At 37.5% G+C, this 18,901-nt stretch overlaps 2 protein-coding genes across 2 annotated transcripts; both read left to right on the forward strand.

The window, feature by feature from the left end:
• Nucleotides 1-5,227: 5,227 nt before the first annotated feature.
• Nucleotides 5,228-6,755, forward strand: LOC142856995 (olfactory receptor 1J21-like). Its single transcript, XM_075984619.1, has 2 exons — nt 5,228-5,254; nt 5,811-6,755. The coding sequence occupies exons 1-2, from the start codon at nt 5,228-5,230 to the stop codon at nt 6,753-6,755; spliced, it is 972 nt and encodes a 323-aa protein (XP_075840734.1).
• Nucleotides 6,756-10,953: 4,198 nt separating this feature from the next.
• On the forward strand, nt 10,954-11,892 carry LOC142856831 (olfactory receptor 1J21). The gene has a single exon (XM_075984475.1). The coding sequence runs from the start codon at nt 10,954-10,956 to the stop codon at nt 11,890-11,892; it is 939 nt and encodes a 312-aa protein (XP_075840590.1).
• The last annotated feature ends 7,009 nt before the right edge of the window (nt 11,893-18,901 follow it).

Raw genomic sequence — 18,901 nt, forward strand, 5'->3', positions numbered from 1 at the left:
AAAAAAAAAACAAAGCTAAACATGGTACAGACTGGTACCAAGCTTCTTGAAGAGGAGGTCATACATCTAAAGGAGAATACAAACACTTTGAATACCAAAACTCAGTCAAATGAGGTGCTTTTGGAAGTGGTGCAGACTAATAACAAACTTTTCGAAAAAGAGATTACACATCCAAACACTTTGAATACCAAAACTCAGTTGAATGAAGTGCTTTTGGAAGCAAACTTTTCGAAAAAGAAATTGCACATCTGAAAAAGGATACTAGGACTTTGATTAATAAGACCCAGTCAACTGAGATACTTTGGAAAAGGTACAGTCTGATAATAATTTATTTAAAGAGAGATTCAACACACTAGAGAAAGAAAAAGCTGATTTGGTACATAATATTAATTTATTTAAAGAGCGATTTAGCACTCTGAAGAAGGAAACAGCTGATTTGGCACATAATTATTTAGAGAGAGATTCAGCACTCTGGAGAAAGAAAAAGCTGATTTAGCACATAATAGCAATTCATTTAAAGAGAGAATCAACACTCTAGAGAAGAAAACAGTTCATTTGACACATAAAACCCAGTCCATGACTGTGGGTACTGAAACATTATTTGAGAGAATTTGCACTGTTGAATGTAGTAATCGAACTCTGTCAAAGGGGTATGACAGATTGACTGATAGAATGTCTCTCCAAGAAGGTAATATGCATGCCAAGAAGATTATGTCCAAGGATGAGATATTATCTCTACTGGACAGACTTCATACGTTGGAATTCTCAATGAGGGCATTAGAGCAGAATACTGGACAGGAGGTCCAGACATTACAAAAGGCAGTGGTAAACATATTTGAAAAGATTATACCATAATACAAAAGCATTTGTTCAACTATGTCCATAGCAGCATTATTTGTAATAGCCAGAACCTGGAAACAACCTAGATGCCCTTCAATGGAAGAATGGATGAAGAAAGTGTGGAATATATACACATTAGAGTACTACTCAGTGGTAAAAAAAAATGACATCTTGAATTTTGCATGCAAATGGATGGAAATAGAAAACACTATCCTGAGTGAGGTAACCCAGACTCATAAAGATGAACATGGGATGTACTCACTCATAATTGGTTTCTAGCCATAAATAAAAGACATTGAGCCTATAATTTGTGATACTACAGAAGCTAAATAAGAAGGTGAACCCAAAGAAAAACATATAGTTATCCTCGTGGATATTGAAAGTAGACAAGATTGCCAGGCAAAAATTGGGAACTTGGGGGTGGGTTGGGATGGGGGTAAGGGGAAATGGGGAGAGAAAAGTGAGAAGGGGCGGATGGGGAAAGCCTGGGGGAATGGGATGGTTGGGATAAAGGAAGGGTGGATATGGGAGTAGGGAAGTATATATCTTAATTAAGGGAGCCATTTTAGGTTTGGCAAAAGACTTGACTCTAGAGGGGCTCCCAGGTGTCCAGGGAGATGTCCCCAGCTAGTTCCTTGGGCAGCTGAGGAGAGGGAACCTGAAATGGCCCTATCCTATAACCATACTGATGAATATCTTGCATATCACCATAGAACCTTTATCTGGCGATGGATGGAAATAGAGACCATGGTCTAGCCACAAACTTGGGCAGACATTGAAGCTCACGTATGGATCACATCAGCCAGAAGAAGAGGTAGACAGGTCATTACCTCATGAAATTTCCCATTCCTTCAGTTTCTACAAATGCAATACCCCCACCAACTCTCCAGCCACCTCCCCTACAGCCATGTTCCCACCCCCAATATATTCTCTCTGAAGAGAATGCCTGTCAGGATGTTATCAGAAAGCCTTTAATCAAAGAAGGTAAGAAGCCTAGGACCAAAAAATGCTATATTTCTCTGAAAAAAACCACTCACTAAGAAAAGTGAAGAGGAAGCTGAGACCTTCCATTCTGTGGAAGGATAAGATAGGAAAGAGGTTCTCACCATGACAGCCAGGATGTAAACAGAGGGAGGATGGAAGGGAGAGAGAGAATGTGCATCCAGGGAATGAGATATATCCTTCAAAGACATTCCTCCAATGTCTTATTCTTCCAATTTTGTCCCACCTATACTTTTTCCCACTCCCTATAGTTTATTTGAGTTATGATTTCATTTTCTAATTGTCTCAGAGTCATTATGTTGCAATTATCTCTTAATCATTGGATCAACAAGCTAAACTTAACCTTAAATATGAGTCTTTTGGAGGACATTTCATATCCAAACAAATACAAGAACAATGAAGTTTATGACTACAACATACACATTTCAGTACCAGACACAATTCCATTAAAAAAGTTATACATGAATTTTTACTTTTTGGTTTATTGTTGCAGCTTGTTTTTCATAGCCTGTAATTGCTTCCCCAAATTTGTTATGTCATGAGTCACATGAGAAGCTATAGACAGTTGATGTCTTCTGAGGCAGGGTGAGAAACTTTTCTTTAAGGATGTGGCTTCTGCTGTTTCACTAAGCTCCAGTGAATGGTGCCACACTCTGAAGTATGTGGGCAACACAATCTCACCTGGATTACAGAAACAAAAGCAGATGGTACCAATTTGGAAGGATAGAAGTGAATCTGGGGGATTAGGGCAGAGGAGCCAAAGTTGGGGGAAGGAGACACTAATATAATCAAAGTATAGTATGAATTATTACATTCTCGAAAATGATTGAAATATTGTGTTTTAATAAAAATATCATACCTTCTGAACTTAGATTTCTATGCTTCTTCTCTTATTATCTGGGTATTTAAGAACTGATTTGGAATTGATTTTCTATGGAGCTAAGTGGAAAGTTACACTGATGGCTATCTTCTGGGTATATGAGAACTGTATCCATGCAACACCAACTCCACTGATTTTGAAGACAAGAAGACAAGACTGAGCTCTATAGAAACCATGCTTTGTTCCCCGTGTTCTGAGTGGTGGTGAGATATGTACAGCTCACCCTTCTATTCAGAGTGACTGTATCAGTGTACTTCTATCATTTTGCAGTGTTATGGGTTCTGAACTTTGGCTATCACACTCAGTCACTAGCTTAGTTCATTTATTCCAAGATAAGTAATATTCCAATAAGTTTTAGGGCCCAAAAGTTGCTACAGGTTTCCTTGTTGCTGTTGTTATTTCTTTCTCCAAGGATGAGTAAACTCTTCCAGAAGTAGTTGTGTTCCCTAAGGAGACAGTGGCAATGTAGCAATTATATCCTGGCTTTAATTTAGAATCAAGATGGCAGTGTTTTCCTTTGGGATCTTTTCTGTTTTTCTTTTTGTAAATTAGTGTTCATACTGAATTCTCAAGAGCTGCAGGCAAATATTTATTGATATGTCTACTTTTGTTTTATTCTGAGCTGATGAGGCTACTCTCCACCACTATCAAACTTTCTGTCCATTAAGGACCCTATTTATTGCAGTGTCTCCCATGACTTCTAGAGAGAATTGGAGGAACTTTCTCAAGTCTGGAAGATGAAGGTATCTGTGTTTATCATCTAGGGGTGAATCTAAGGCGGGAGAGAATTTGCCCTCAGTAATACAAGTGTGTATACACAATGCACAATGAATGTGTGCATTGTATATTTTTGTCTTTAGGCTTTTCTCCACACCACAGTGCTATTACAGTTATTTCTCAAAATTGAGTATCTGTCTGAAGTTTGAGGAGAGTATAAATAGAGCAGCTCCATAGAGCAATTTATCTCACATTTATACAGTACCTAATCCAGGAGAAGAAAATGCAGGGGTTTTTTGTCAGTAACCTCCATCAAGTCTTGCTAGGTTTCTTCCAAATTTTATGCCAAAACTCTCTAATTGTATCCATCTCCACTGACACACTCAGTTGTATGCAGTGAGTATATTTAAATCTGAACTATAACAATAGCCCCCGTTCAGTTCCCTCTGATACCTGGTTTTGCTATAACCCCACTTTACTCACTACACAGTAAATGTTTAAAGCTTTCAGCCATGTCTTTCCTCAAATCTTTCCTTGTGGGTACTAATGTTCTGAGTTGGAGAATTGAGACTTTCTCCTGTAATATAAATGACCTTATATACCCCTGTTTGTCAGTGATATTCCAACTTCATACATTTTTATCAGACTGACCCATAGTCTTGACCTTTCCCTATTCCCACAATGCCTAAGACCTTCTCTCTTCAAACACTCAACTATCATGACTCCACAGAACATGTAAGAATAGCCTTCCTCATCAGCTGCAAACCCTTATGTTTGGCTGTCTGTCAAAATCATGGATATATACATACTCTTAATTCTACTTCTGGGAATTTATCATACATACTTATGTAAAAGTGTATTGAATAATAATGCTTGTTGTAATGCTGGAAATGGCAAAAATAATGAGACTCAATGTCCAAAAATTGCTAATTATTATTATATTATGGAAAAGTGATTATTATAAACAGTGATGAGTGATATGACTAATGAATAGTTTCTGGTAGGAAAATTATATTAGAATATTTATAGAGTAGATGTATAGTGTAGAGATTTTAACAGCAATCTCAACAAAGATAGGAAAATCAGAGTAGTAACAAAAATTTTAGCTGCCCCTCTTCCCATGAGTGATTAACTTGTTTCTCAGCTTTCAAACATGAAGACATTCAGATTGTTTTTATTTATAAAACAGGGATCTGTGTTTTAATAGACAGATCACCATGTTTTATTTACTATTGTTCTCTGATTGTTCTCATGAATAATTCCATTTTCAACAGATAAAGAAGGGGGACAATGATAAATGGAATTTTAGAAATAAAATAAAACAAAGGATTATTTAAGAGTCATTAGTAAAGGATATCTGGATTACGATCAATGACAGTGGAGAGCATTATTTGACCGCATTAAACAGAAGCCAACTGCTTCCTTGGTAGAGTCCAGATGTAGCTAGAGATGTTAAATATTTCATATCATCATACAAAACCCAAAAAATCAAAATTCGGTTTTGGTTGAGAAAACACAAAATAGAACTTATTCTGGGTGGTGGTGGTGCACGCCTTTAATCCCAGCACTCAGGAGGCAGAGACAGGCAGATCACTGTGAGTTTATGGCCAGTCTGGTCTACAAGAGCTAGTTCCAGGACAGGCCCCAAAACTACAAAGAGAGAGAGACAGAGAGACAGAGAGACAGAGAGAGACAGAGAAAACTTGTAAGAGTCACAGGAAAGAGTCACAGACATATATATATACATATATTCCTTGAAAACTGCTTTAGAAAGAGAGACAATCGGAGATGTCGAGGTGGGAAAGATGTGAAGAGGTGAGTAGAAGACATGTCATATGATATTTCATGTTATTGGCATAGTTCTGTCCTCTTAAGCCTCTAAATCAAAATTACAGCTTCAGGGCTGGAGAGATGGTTCAGCCGTTAAAGGCTAGGCTCACAACCAAAATTACAGCTTCATAGCTGCCTCCTGGATTCTATCTATGTCAATACACCTCCAGATATAAAACATTAACCAATATGTTTCAAACTCTGAAGAGGATCAAGAGGCTAGTAAACTATCAAACATCAATGACTACCTTTAATATTAATTGATAGCTGGTATAACCTTTTACTTCATTCCCCATCTCAGAATTCCCTTAGGGATTTCTACATGTCTCAAAGCTGATCTTTATTTATATGTTAATTGTTTGGGAATTTGTAAGTTCCACAAAAATATGCTAAGCTGGTTTCTAAGTCACCAACCTCCCATTAGTGTTCAGAAGCTTGAGAAGTTCAAAAAAGTAAATACACTAATTAATAATATTTCTTTCATTGTGCCCTGGTCGTCACGTTTCCCATTCTTACACTTTCATGTCTTTCTGATCTTTAGCAGACAAGGAACACAAGAAATCAGAGCAGTGCATCTGAGTTCATCCTCCTGGGACTCCCCATAAAGTCAGAGGACCAAGACTTGTATTCTGCCCTGTTCCTAGTCATCTACCTGACCACAGTGCTGGGGAACCTGCTCATCATCCTGCTCATCAGGCTGGACTCTCACCTCCACACCCCCATGTACTTCTTCCTCAGCCACTTGGCCTTCACAGACATCTCTTTCTCATCAGTCACAGTTCCAAAGATGCTCATGAATATGCTGACACACAGTCAGTCCATCTCATATGCTGAGTGCATTTCCCAGGTGTACTTTTTCCTATTTTTTGCAGATCTTGACAGCTTCCTTCTGACCTCCATGGCCTATGACAGATATGTGGCCATCTGCCACCCCCTCCACTATACAAGTATCATGAGTCAGAGTGTCTGTTTCTTACTGGTCATTGCATCCTGGTTCTTATCCTTTGCTGGTGCCCTTGTTCACACCATCCTTCTAGCTCGTCTCTCTTTCTTTAGAGGTAACACTCTCCACCACTTCTTCTGTGATCTCTCTGCTTTGATTAAACTCTCTAGCTCAGACACCTCTATCAATGAGCTGGTCATCCTCATTGTGGGATCACTGGTCATTACTGTGCCATTCATATGCATCCTGGTCTCTTATGGCCGCATTGGAGCCACCATCCTGAGAAGTCCCTCACTCAAGGGAATCTACAAAGCCTTGTCCACGTGTGGCTCTCATCTCTCTGTGGTTTCTCTCTATTATGGAGCCATTATTGGGCTATATTTTGTCCCCTCATCTAACAACACTAATGACAAGGATGTCATTGTAGCTGTACTGTACACTATGGTCACACCCATGCTGAATCCTTTTATCTACAGTCTTAGGAATCGAGATATGAAAGGAGTTTTGAGGAATATGCTTGCAAGGGCAACATTTTCCATGTGATCAACTTCCTCTGCTACACAAAGGGGAGCTGAGATTTCCCCAGGCTTTATAAGCATCCTTTACTTTGGGAAATGTTATTTCTTAGTTATTTGGTGCACTGTCTTTTCAGGCACACTTTACAGTGTATGTCATTTTAAATCTGCATTTTCCTTCCTCTCTCTCTCCTCTCTCTCTCTCTCTCTCTCTCTCTCTCTCTCTCTCTCTCTCTCTCTCTCTCTCTCTTTTTCTGTCTGTCTTCTTGATCCTGACAGTCTTAAACAAGTTTTATTCACAAACATATCCATACATCTTTTTTTCTGCAATTGTTATTTTGTTTCCTCACTGTTTTCAGTATTTTTGATATGTAAAAGCCTTTAATTGGTAAAGTTTTTTCTCATTTTCTAATGATGCTACTATTTCTTCAGGCTGACCAATTCAAGATTCTATTTGTGCTTAAGTTTATAATATAGCTAGTGTATATTTTTGGATAACTTTAGTTCAGAATGTAGCTATGCTTTTGTTCTAATTAATTTTCTCTAATTATTTTTAATTTTAATTGACATCAAATTGTACATAGTTACTGGATACCATGTATTGTTTTTATGCATGTATATAGTTCAGATGTTCAAATAATGATGATCATGTTTAATTTTTGATTTTTACCTGTTTATGATGGAAATACTCATAATTTTTTGTATCCATTTGAAACTCACAGTATTTTTTTATTACCAGATTAATTAACCTTGTAACCAGAAGCAAGTTTTCCATTTCGTTGTCATCTACCCATTAGCCAACTTCCCTCTGACTCTTCCTATTTGTAGCCCCTATTACATTCACACTACATTTTAACTGTCTCAGTGTGAAGGTTGCTAAATAGTTAACTTTTCCCCTCCGAGTATATGAGTCTGTTCACATATTGAAACAAAATTACTGTTCTGTTAAAGGCAGTGACAGACAAATACTGATTCAACTGATGAATAAAACCCCTATGGGACATCTCTGGTCCTAGGAAGGTGAAGCCCTGTGAAACACTGGCTAGAGACTTTCCAAAGCATTCCAGGGAGTTTGCGGTCATGCGTATGGTGTGTATCCTGATGCGAGCGGAGGAGTAGCTGCCGGATCTGAGGAAGTCTAGCCAATCTGAGTTGATTCACACATGTGGGATGTACAGCATCTCAACTTTCATGTGTTTTTAAAATTAAAAATGATACTTACCTGCCCATCACTCAAATGTATTACTTTCTATGCCCATTTAAAAGAATATATTTTAAAATGTAGTTCTTGGAAGGCTGCATCTATTCAAGACAAAGACTTTAACTTCCCTTCTATAAGCAGAATGCTGTAATGCTTATTTTTATTAAAAATATTGAGTTACATCAGTGTACAAAGTGACGAGTTTCATTGTGTACACACACATAGCACTTTGATCAAGTGAACTTTGTTTCCCTCTTTCATTTTTTCCATGTCTGCCTCGTTTTCAACCTGCTCTCTTCCATATAAGACTGTCTTTGATTTTCAGGACGTCTTTTCTTTATGTTTTCCCTTGTGGTGGAAAGCATGATACTAGTCTTTCTGTTTATATTTTTTCATAGCACAAGAAACTCAAATCCCGTAGGTTTATCCTGCAAACGGCAAGCGATAACCTTTGTTCACCTATTGGTTGCCTTGCACTTGTTATTACAATTCCTCCAAGGATGAACTGTCTTGTGTCTTCTTCAGCAAAAATTTCTATCCCTGGAGAAGTCCAAGGCGATGATGAAACCATAAACAGCTTGTCCCTAACCAGGAGCCAGGCATACAGGATCACCCCAGGCCCTCATCATAGAGTATAAAATTAAAACCCACACTGATTTCTTGGGACATGAGCAATCATTTGTCTATCACAACAGGCTGCATGCAGAAAGCCTTTTGTTGCTCACAGTGGAACATTGAGCCCCTTGCAGACTCTGCCATCTTTACTATATTCTGCATATTCCATAAATAAATGGAAGAAGTTTCCACACCTTGGAGATAAGGTATCTGTGATTATCATCAAATGCTCAATGTCAGAGTGGAAATAAAATTTACAAGAAGCAGGATGACTGCACCCTTGGGTGTCCTTATCTGTATGTGTGTGCAGTGTGTGTTACTTGTCGCTAAGGTCTAGCCCTCTTCATGACACACTAGGACAGAAAGATTCTTGTAGATGACTTATTTGGATCATCTATCTAAAATTTGAAAGCGTGGGATGACAACAAATTTACATACAAAAAGGCTGTCTCTGATTCTGTATCTAATTTTGAGATGAAAAGGCAAGGCATACATCCATTTGCTTTTCTATGACACCCATCATCTTCTTGGGTAGTTTCTCAAATTTTGTACTAAATCAATATAATTTGATTCTTCTGTGCTGCAACAATTCACATAGGGGAATTATTTTGTACCTTAGATAGTGCAATGGCTATTTAGATTCCTGCTTATTCTGTTTCAGTCACTACAAGAAGATGGCTTGTAGTTACCCTAAAAGTCTTTTCTTAGACTTTTACTTGGTCCCGTTTCTGAGAACAAAACCAAGGTTTCTAATGTGACAGGAAAGGTCTTATATACACATGCTCCCTAAGAGTTCCCTAATCCATATCTTTTCCATCTGACCAAAGTTCTGAATTTTTGTTCCTCAAATGTCCTTGTTCTGTATGCTCCTACATGCTTTTTATGAAATAGTTTTCATGATAAAGATTCTTAAGTGAACGTTGCTTTAAAGAACACAGGAATAGAATTTCTTGTCACTTATCTTTTTATAATTGAACAGTATGTTAAAGTCATAAATATAAATGTTATCTAATTGCATTTTTAGAAATTCATTCTACACCCATGTACATGTTACATATATCAGTGCACAAAAAATCTTAAAAACTTGCAAATGTTATGTATTAAAATGTAACAAATGAATAAAAGCAACCCACATCTCCATCAGACAGCTAATTAGTATTTTCATTGAGATGCAAAAGTTTTATTATTAAAAAATAAGTAACATAAAAAGGGTAGTTCATCTCCATAATAGCATCACTTAAAGGACTTTTAATGTAGTAGGATAAATATAATATAAATTTTAAATATACCTCAATCAAGTTGAAATGATTTATGCTTTATATTTATATTTTACTGTAATCTTTAGTTAACTTCAAATAAATGGTAGACAAAATGATTATGCAATTCTCAAAAATCAATACATTCAGAGTGGATAATTTTTTCAGAGAATATGGAGTTTGCATTTTAATATCCGTTTCACGTGTTTTCTTTCTTGAATATTAAATGATTATGACAACAAATTTGAAGGAGAACGAGGGAAAATTAGTGTATTACAAATTATAAGAAATGTTAGAATACAACAAAAATTTTTTAAGAATCATTAGTGAGAACCAAGCCTGAGAATCACTGTTAAGGAGAGCTTATTACTGGTTTATGTCAGACAGACATTCAGAAAGAACCTCCTCTGTGCTAGAGTCTGGATCTGACAGGGAAAGTCAAGGATTTCTGGATATTCTACAGGCTTGAATGGGAATGGTTCAGCTTGAGCTAAGATACTGTATACAGAGGCCTCTGTGGGTGTTTATTAGAAGAGATGTACACTCCCTTTCCTCTGCATCTAGTGATGAAAGTGTTGGATAGGAAAGAAAGAATTGATGGAGTAGCCCAGGTATGTCACTAGTTAATGAAACCCCAAAGATTGACCTGATATATGTATCATTCACATAAAATGTGGAGATTCTGATATTTTGGAGCTTCATAACCTAATATTTACTTTTGTGGTAAGTGGAATTAAAGCATATCTGAAAAGTATTCCTGGTATCTCATAGACAGGGGTGGGATTTAATCCAATCCAATTAGCCGTTGGAAGTCACCTACTGGATTTCTATCTGTTCTTTATTGACTCTGCCTTGCTCTCCAATTTGAAATCTCAGATGTTTTTCACAGACTAAAGTTTCCTCGAATAAATCTGATACTCACTGTGGTACTTTCCATTTTTTCTTCTAAAACGCTCTGAAGTTGGCTTTTAGACAGGCAAATAGCACATTTAGTCACATAAAAACTAACCCAACAATGTGGCAAAAACTCAAGATATTCATTAGAATGTACATACAATCTGACTAGTTAAAAACTTGCTATTATTCTGTAGCAGATACAATGACCTCTGCTTCCTCTATATCATCATTTTTCATCTCTAGGAAAAGAAAAGAGAATGATGAAGAATAACCAGAGTAGCACATCTGAGTTCATCCTCCTGGGACTCCCCATCCAGCCAGAGGACCAAGACATGTACTCTGCCCTGTTCCTGGCCATGTACCTGACCACAGTGCTGGGGAACCTGCTCATCATCCTGCTCATCAGGCTGGACTCTCACCTCCACACCCCCATGTACTTCTTCCTCAGCCACTTGGCCTTCACAGACATCTCTTTCTCATCAGTCACAGTTCCAAAGATGCTCATGAATATGCTGACACACAGTCAGTCCATCTCATATGCTGGGTGTGTTTCCCAGGTATATTTTTTCTTATTGTTTGGGTGTGTTGACAACTTCCTTCTGACCTCCATGGCCTATGACAGGTATGTGGCCATCTGTCACCCTCTGCACTACACCACCATCATGAGGCAGAGCCTCTGTGTCCTGCTAGTGATAGTGTCCTGGGTATTTTCCTCCACCAATGGCCTTGTGCACACTCTTCTCTTTGCTCGTCTCTCTCTCTTTAGAGACAACACTGTTCACCATTTTTTCTGTGATCTCTCTGCTTTACTTAAGCTGTCCAGTTCAGATACCACCATCAATGAGCTGGTCATTCTCACGTTAGCAGTGATAGTTATTACTGTGCCATTCATATGCATCCTGATCTCGTATGGTCACATTGGAGCCACCATCCTGAGGACTCCCTCTATCAAGGGAATCTGCAAAGCCTTGTCCACATGTGGTTCTCATCTATGTGTAGTTTCTTTGTACTATGGAGCCATTATTGGGTTATATTTTTTCCCCTCCTCCAATAATACTAATGATAAGGATATCATTGTAGCTGTGATGTATACTGTAGTCACACCCATGCTGAATCCCTTTATCTACAGCCTGAGGAATCGGGACATGAAAGGAGCACTCAGAAATATCCTCAGCGGGAGAGTCTGTTCACAGTGAAGGGCTTGGTCTTCCCTCTTTCTATATTTGGGAGCTTTCCAGTGAGTCTTCAGATTGTACTTTTTCCTTCTGCATTTCACCTCAACCACAGGTTTTGTTTCTCTTTAATTGTTTTGTTCATCTTGGGGAATATTTCTGTTTGTTTTTAAACGCTTCCACACTATTTTCCTTTTCACAGTGTGTCCTAACTTTGGGAACAAAAATTTTTTATAAAATGCCAGTCATTTGCCTTTCATTATTATCTAATTTTATGGCCTTCTCTATAAAAGATTTTTTCCTCTCTCAAGAAAGCAGAAATATTTCTCCTGTATATGCATTGTTTATTTTTATTTTTTATTTTCTAATATACTTTGAATTTATTTTTAAGATTAACACCAATTAAAATTCTAGTTTACTTTTGTTTTTTGTGGTTTTTTTGTTTGTTTGTTTCTTGGTCCTTCAAGAGAGGGTTTCTCTGTGTAGCCCTAACTGTCCTAGAACTCACTATGTAGACCATTCTGGCCTTGAACTCAGAGATCCACCTTCCTCTGTTCCCAAGTGCTAGGATTAAAGGCATAAGCCAACAGCACATTTTTTATTTTAAAATTGGTGCATAAATTAATACATAATATTGTCACTCTGGAAATCAGTGTGTGCGTTTCTCAAAGACTATACATAGATCTTTCATTTGACTCAGCTATACCACTTCTGGGAATATAAACAAAAACTTTATATCTACTATACAGACACTTTTATATCGTGTTCACTGCTGCTATGTCCACAATAGCTAGGAAATGAAATCAACTTAGAAGTTTATCAAGTGACCAATGGAAAGAGAAAAATGTGGTATATATGCACAGTGCAGTATTACTAAGCTACAGGAGAAAACAAAGCCATTTTAAATGTGTGAAATAAATGTATGGGAAAATTGAGTGTGGTTATTGTCAAAGACAAATGATTCATGTTCTCTTTCCCATGAAGTTTCATTTGCTAGGTTCACATGTTTTATTTTGCTCATTTAACATAGTGCACATATGGAAACTAAGAAACTACAAATGGTCATTGGCTGAAGATGCACTCAGGGACAAGGCTATTCGAATTTAGGTGAAATGAAAATAAAGAGGTGGAAGCCTAGGGTCAGAAGTATTGAGGCATGTAGTAGGATGATGGGGATGTGGGTGTCAGGAGTAGATGTAACCAAAAATTAAATGTGCATGAAGAAGCTGCTTGAAAAACTATAATCTTCAAATCCAGGATAAATCTAATAATAGGGGATAGTAGAACATATATTATATATAATATGAAAGACTGGGTAGACTACTGGAATATAAATGTTTAAGGGATGGTTGAGAGGGTGGGAAGAAAGAGAGGTAGGAATGTGCTAATTAAATATTTGATAAATGAAAGCGTGTAAGAGCTGGAAATTGGGGAGGAATAGCTGTGAAATTCTGCCTTCTATACACGAAGTGGCTGTTGCACACATGAGCTCGAGCAAAGAGGGGAGTGACTCAAATGTCCACCTATAACAGAAGAATTATGGGCAGTTGTTATCTGGAGGAAGAAGAGTCATTTTTTTCAGAAATATGGCCACTTGTTGGTTTCCCATTTCCCAATAGATGATTCATGCCTACAGACAAAAGGGAAACACTAGTTTGTCTCAGTGGGTTAATAAATAAAAAAATAAAAAATATAAAAGAAGGGCATGATATTGGGAGGAAGACATGATAGGGGATCCTAGGCAAAGTTAGAGGGGAAGAGTAAGTGGTAGATATGACCAAATATATTGCTTAAATTTATGAAATTTTTAAGGATAAAGAAAAGTTAAAATTTAAATATTACAATGAAAAATTGACACATATTTTCAAGTTTCAAGCGTGTGTAAGTTAGGCAATGTTCAAATAAAGATAATTATAAATATTTTCATCGTTTATCTTCCTTTGTAGGAAACACTTTATACTTTGGGATTTGAAGCATGAAGCATATAATTATTACACCGTGCTATTTGATTTTTGTCAACTTGACACAACTTAGACATATCTGGAAAGACTGAATCATAATTGAGAAAATATTTCTATAAGACTGACCTGATGGCAAGTTTGTTGAGTACTTTTTTGCTTAGTGATTACTGAGTAAGAGCCTAGCCCAGTATTGGTGTTGCTATCTCTGGGATAGTGGCCCTGGGTTCTGTAAGAATGTAGGCTGAACAAGCCATATACGCAGTACCCCTCCATGGCCTCTGTATCAGTTTCTTCTCTAGTTTTCTGCCTGCCCTGATTGCATCCCTGCCATCACTTGCCTCAGTGATGGACTGTTACCTGAATGTTTAAGATGTTTAAGATCTCAAGTTCCTTTTGGTCATGGTTTTATCACATGAAACCCTGATCAGGACACTAAGCTTACTGTGTAATAGACTTAACAGCTGCTGAGAAAATTTTCTCCAGGTCTTTCCATATGTTCTCCTAAATGGTTACTGTTTTCAGCTGTTTTAATGATTTTACATGTTTTATTTATTTAGCGTATGTATTTACATCTGGAGGTCAGACAGGTGGAAATTGTTGGTGTCCTTCTATGTGTGGGTCCTAGTGCTCAACCTTACGTTGTTAGGCTCGGTGGCAAGTGTTTTTTCTCTTAAGAATCATATCACTGATCATATTTTTAGGTGATTTTTGAGACATAGTAACCAAGCACATGACTTTTTCTCCCCTTAAAAAAAGTCAATTTTGTGCCAAGTGGTGGTGTTTCATACCCTTAATTCCAGCACTCAGGAGGCAGAGGTAGGTGGACCTCTGTGAGTTCAAAGCCAGTCTGGTCTACAGAGTAAGTTCCAAGACATCAGAGATACACAGAAAGACCATGTCTCAAAAACGTTTAACTTTTTCTAAAATATGTATGAAACTTGACTGTAATAGCCCTATAGGCAGGTGCTCAGCAGGTCCAGTAGGTAGGATGTGTAGAGTGGGAGGGGTGGAGTGACTTTGTAAATACAAAAATGGTGTGAGGGAGCCATGATTACATGACTATCCACTAAATCTAATTTATTTCTATGTGTATTCATCTCTAAAATTCATAGATTTATTCTTGCACACACGTGACTTATCTGCATGAGGAGGTTATAGCAATATACCAGTGACCAGGTATCACAAAAAGCAGAAAATCAATTGCATATAACACTGGATATAGAAGTGTAGGATTATATAGTTTCTTTATAGCTTGTAGATGTTAATAACTTTCTCCTATCTGTATGGTCATGTGACAGAAACAGGGGATTCAGATGGCAGCCAGAGACAGAGAAGAAGGAGAAGGAGAAAGAGGAGAATAATAGCAAAACCAAGAAAATCGTTTTTCCAAAAAGGACCTCTAGCCTTTTAGATCAGTGTGCAACCATTATGACATCATTAACATCTGATGAGGGACCTATGACTTCATTCAACACTAGTTCGTTCTTTATTCTATTTCTGAAAACACTCATATTAGATGTAGATAGTTTCAATACATGAATTTGAGGTTTGGCACAGTCATCCATAAAATAGTGTTTTGTGTTTATGTGCTTTGTTATGACACTGGAGTTGATTTTTTTATCTTTTTATGTATTCCCATGTTTTCAACCTTTATGAAACGTTGCTATGGCCCTTATAGTTTATGTTACTTAAACACACAGAACATACTTAGGGATCAATCTGACATCAGAATTGTATGGTCCATATCAATTCACATTTTTAGTGGTTAAATCATAATATCATATTGCTTCTCTATTATGGGTCCACTAAAATTTCCAGTCACACACATCGTGGTCAACAAAACATTTCAATTATGAAAGCATAGAAAAACGAATCATCACAACAAGTTGGACTTCTCTTTAGAAACCTACCACTTGCAAAGGAAAAATCAGGTTTTTTTCCAAAGGAGTCTCACTGAGTTTGTCAACAACACTTAATGGTGGGTCTCCTGCCCAGCAAGAGATGCTAACACAAAATTAAATCAATGGTGTTTTTAAAGTTAATTTTTGTCTCATATTGCTTTGTTTGTTTGATTTGTTTTTTTAACTTACTGACCTTTTGCTTATACATTATGGTTTCCAACTTTCTGTTTTTAAATATTTTGTGTGTGTATGTTTCTTTTCCATTCTGGTTTGCTTTTTTATTTGCCTATTTGTTTTCTTTTAAGGGAGAATGTGGGGAATGTGATGGGGGAGAGTCTTCTGTTTTGTGTTAATTTCATTGGTTAAATAAAGAGACTGCCTTGGCCCTTAGGACATAAAATTAGGTAGGCGGAGTAAACAGAACAGAATGCTGGGAGAAAGAAGCTGAGTCAGTCGGTCGCCATGATTCTCCCACTCCAGACAGACACAGGTTAAGATCTTTCCTGGTAAGCCACCTCGTGGGCTACACAGATTATTAGAAATGGGTTAGCTCAATATGTAAGAGGCTGGAACTAATGGGCCAGGCAGTGTTTAAAAGAATACAGTTTCTGTGTAATTATTTTGGGGCATAAGCTAGCCATGTGGGCAGCCAGGTGCCGGGGATGCAGCCCACTGCTCTTATTACAACAGGAATGCTGTGATCAAAATACACTGTAAAATTTCAGAGATGACTCAGTGGTTAAGAGCATTGTCTGCTCTTCCAAAGGTCCTGAGTTCAATTCCCAGCAACCACATGGTGGCTCACAACCTTCTATCTGTAATGAGGTCTGGTGCCCTCTTCTGGTCTGCAGACATACAGACAGACAGAATATTGTATACATAAATAATAAATAAATATTTTAAATTTTTTCAATAGAGAAAAGTAAATGGAAACTAACCACTGAACTAAAAAGTGATCACAAAACTAAACATTTTTAAAATTTTGTACAGTGATTTATTAAAAGGTTTCTTTCTGTCAACACTTTATAATAGTTCATTTTTATTATTTGGGTGTTTCATATACATATATAATGTACTGTTAGTATATGTATCCAAACTTTCCTCTCCAGTACCCCATGGAGACATGTGCTCACCCAACACCTAATTTTATGTCTTCTTTTTAAAATTCTTAAAATAGCATGGAATTTAGAAACAGGATTTTTTGGTCATTACAGTCAGTCTCCAGCTTGGTTCATTATCGATTTATAAACCATGGTTCCCCTGGTGCAACTAGAAAAGCAAATATCTTCTTAAGCCACTATGTCTTGAATCATAGTCTTGTTATATTATGATTTCTCCAAGGATGAACTCTCTTGTGTCTGTGACAACACATGGTTCTATTCCTGGGAGAGAAAGAGATAACATAACAATTATATCAAGTTTTCTCTAATTGGGGACATTTTATTGGTAAATTGACCCCCTGGGTCCTCTCAAAGTTTTGAGAAGTTAGAACTCATACCAGTTTCTCAGAGCTGTTAATCAAACTATATTGATATATTCACCTAGAATTGATTGTTTGTGAGGTTACAGCTCTTCCACTTGTCACAATGCAATATGGAGGTCCTTACAGACTCCATCTGTTCTACTGTATTCCATGCATCCTAGAAAGAAACAGAAGAGTCTTCCCATAGTGTGTTGCTCAAGGTGTTCAGCTTCTTAGAAGCAATATGAACACAGGTGGAAAATGTACACTTGATGCAATGGTTGCATGTGTTTGCATGTTTCTTTGTCTTCAGTATTATGTATTCCCAGCTTCTTTTCTTCCTACAATATGACAAAAGACTCTGTAGAGTATTTTATCTTTTTCATCCATTTATTGAAAATATATTATTTTCATCCAAATTATAGTTTCTCTCTCTACTCCTCCTAGTTCCTCCTCATCTCTCCACATCAGGATCTACTTCCTTTCTGTCTCTTATGAGAAAAGAACAAGCCTCTCAGAGATAACAACAAAGAATAACAAAATAAAATATAAGATACAATAAAAAAAATTCCCACCAAGAGAAGGCACAAGAATCAGAGACCCACTAGCTCACACACTCAGGAGTCCCACAAAGCACTAAACTGGAAGCTATAATATATAAGAAGAGAACCTGGTGCAGACTCATGCAGCCCTGTGCCAACTGTTTCAGTCTCTGTGAGTTCATACAATATTTGCTCAGTTGACTTAGAGGGCCTTGTTTTATTCATATCCCATATCTTGCCTGCCTCTTATAATCCTGTGCCTACCCTTCTCCAGGCTTCCCTGAATTCTGACATGAGGGATTTGATTGAGACATCTATTTAGACTTGAGCATTCCAAGGCCTTTCTATGATGTCTCATTGAGGGTCTCTGTATGTGTTCCCATTTGCTTCAAGAGGAAGTTTTTCTGATGATGGTTGACCAAGTCATTTATCTATAGGTATAGCAGAATATCATTTGGAGTCATATCACTAATTTTTTTATACCAGTAGTATTTTGTTTTACCCTATTGGCTTTTAGTTATCCAAGTAGGATTGTGTACAGGTTCCATCTTGTGGAGTGGGCCTTTTGTCAAATTAATTATTAGTTGGTTGCTTCCAACAAGTTTTGTGTCACCAGGCAGTACACTATTGTAAATCAAAGACCTTTCTCCAAGACTTTTATCATGAAGGGGTGTTGGATTTTGTCAAAGGCCTTTTCAGCATCAAGCTCATATGAACTCATGTACTCTAGACTGAGAGTTGGGGAGGCTGCATGTGACTAAACTAGGCCCTCTGCATGTGAGTATTAGTTGTGTATCTTGATCTGTGTGAGGGGCCCCTGGCAGTGGGACCAGGATCCATGCCTGATGCATGAGCTGGCTTTTTGGACCACACTCCCTATGGTTGGAAGCCTTATTCAGCCTTGATGCAAGGGGAGGGGCTTGGTTCTGCCTCAACTTAATGTGCCAGGTTTTGTTGACTCCCCATGTGAGGAGTTAGTCTTTTGAAGGAGTGGATGAGGTATGGGTTGGGGGGAGGTGAGGGTGATTGGGAGGAGAAGAGAGAGAGAGAAAAAACTGTGATTGGTATGTAAAATGAATTAAAAAGTTTTAAAAGGTGTGTGTCACCACTGCCTGAAATTTAAGGAATTTCACATGCCCATTAGATTGAGACAGTCAAGAGTCAGAA

Source organism: Microtus pennsylvanicus, chromosome 9 (assembly GCF_037038515.1).
Source record: "Microtus pennsylvanicus isolate mMicPen1 chromosome 9, mMicPen1.hap1, whole genome shotgun sequence".
Lineage (NCBI taxonomy): Eukaryota > Metazoa > Chordata > Mammalia > Rodentia > Cricetidae > Microtus > Microtus pennsylvanicus.

Coding starts and splice junctions, on each gene's coding strand:
- LOC142856831 (XM_075984475.1), top strand. CDS start 10,954: ATGATGAAGAATAACCAGAGTAGCACATCTGAGTTCATCCTCCTGGGA.
- LOC142856995 (XM_075984619.1), top strand. CDS start 5,228: ATGTCGAGGTGGGAAAGATGTGAAGAG. Junction 5,255..5,810: donor GGTGGGAAAGATGTGAAGAG/GTGAGTAGAAGA, acceptor TCTGATCTTTAG/CAGACAAGGAACACAAGAAA.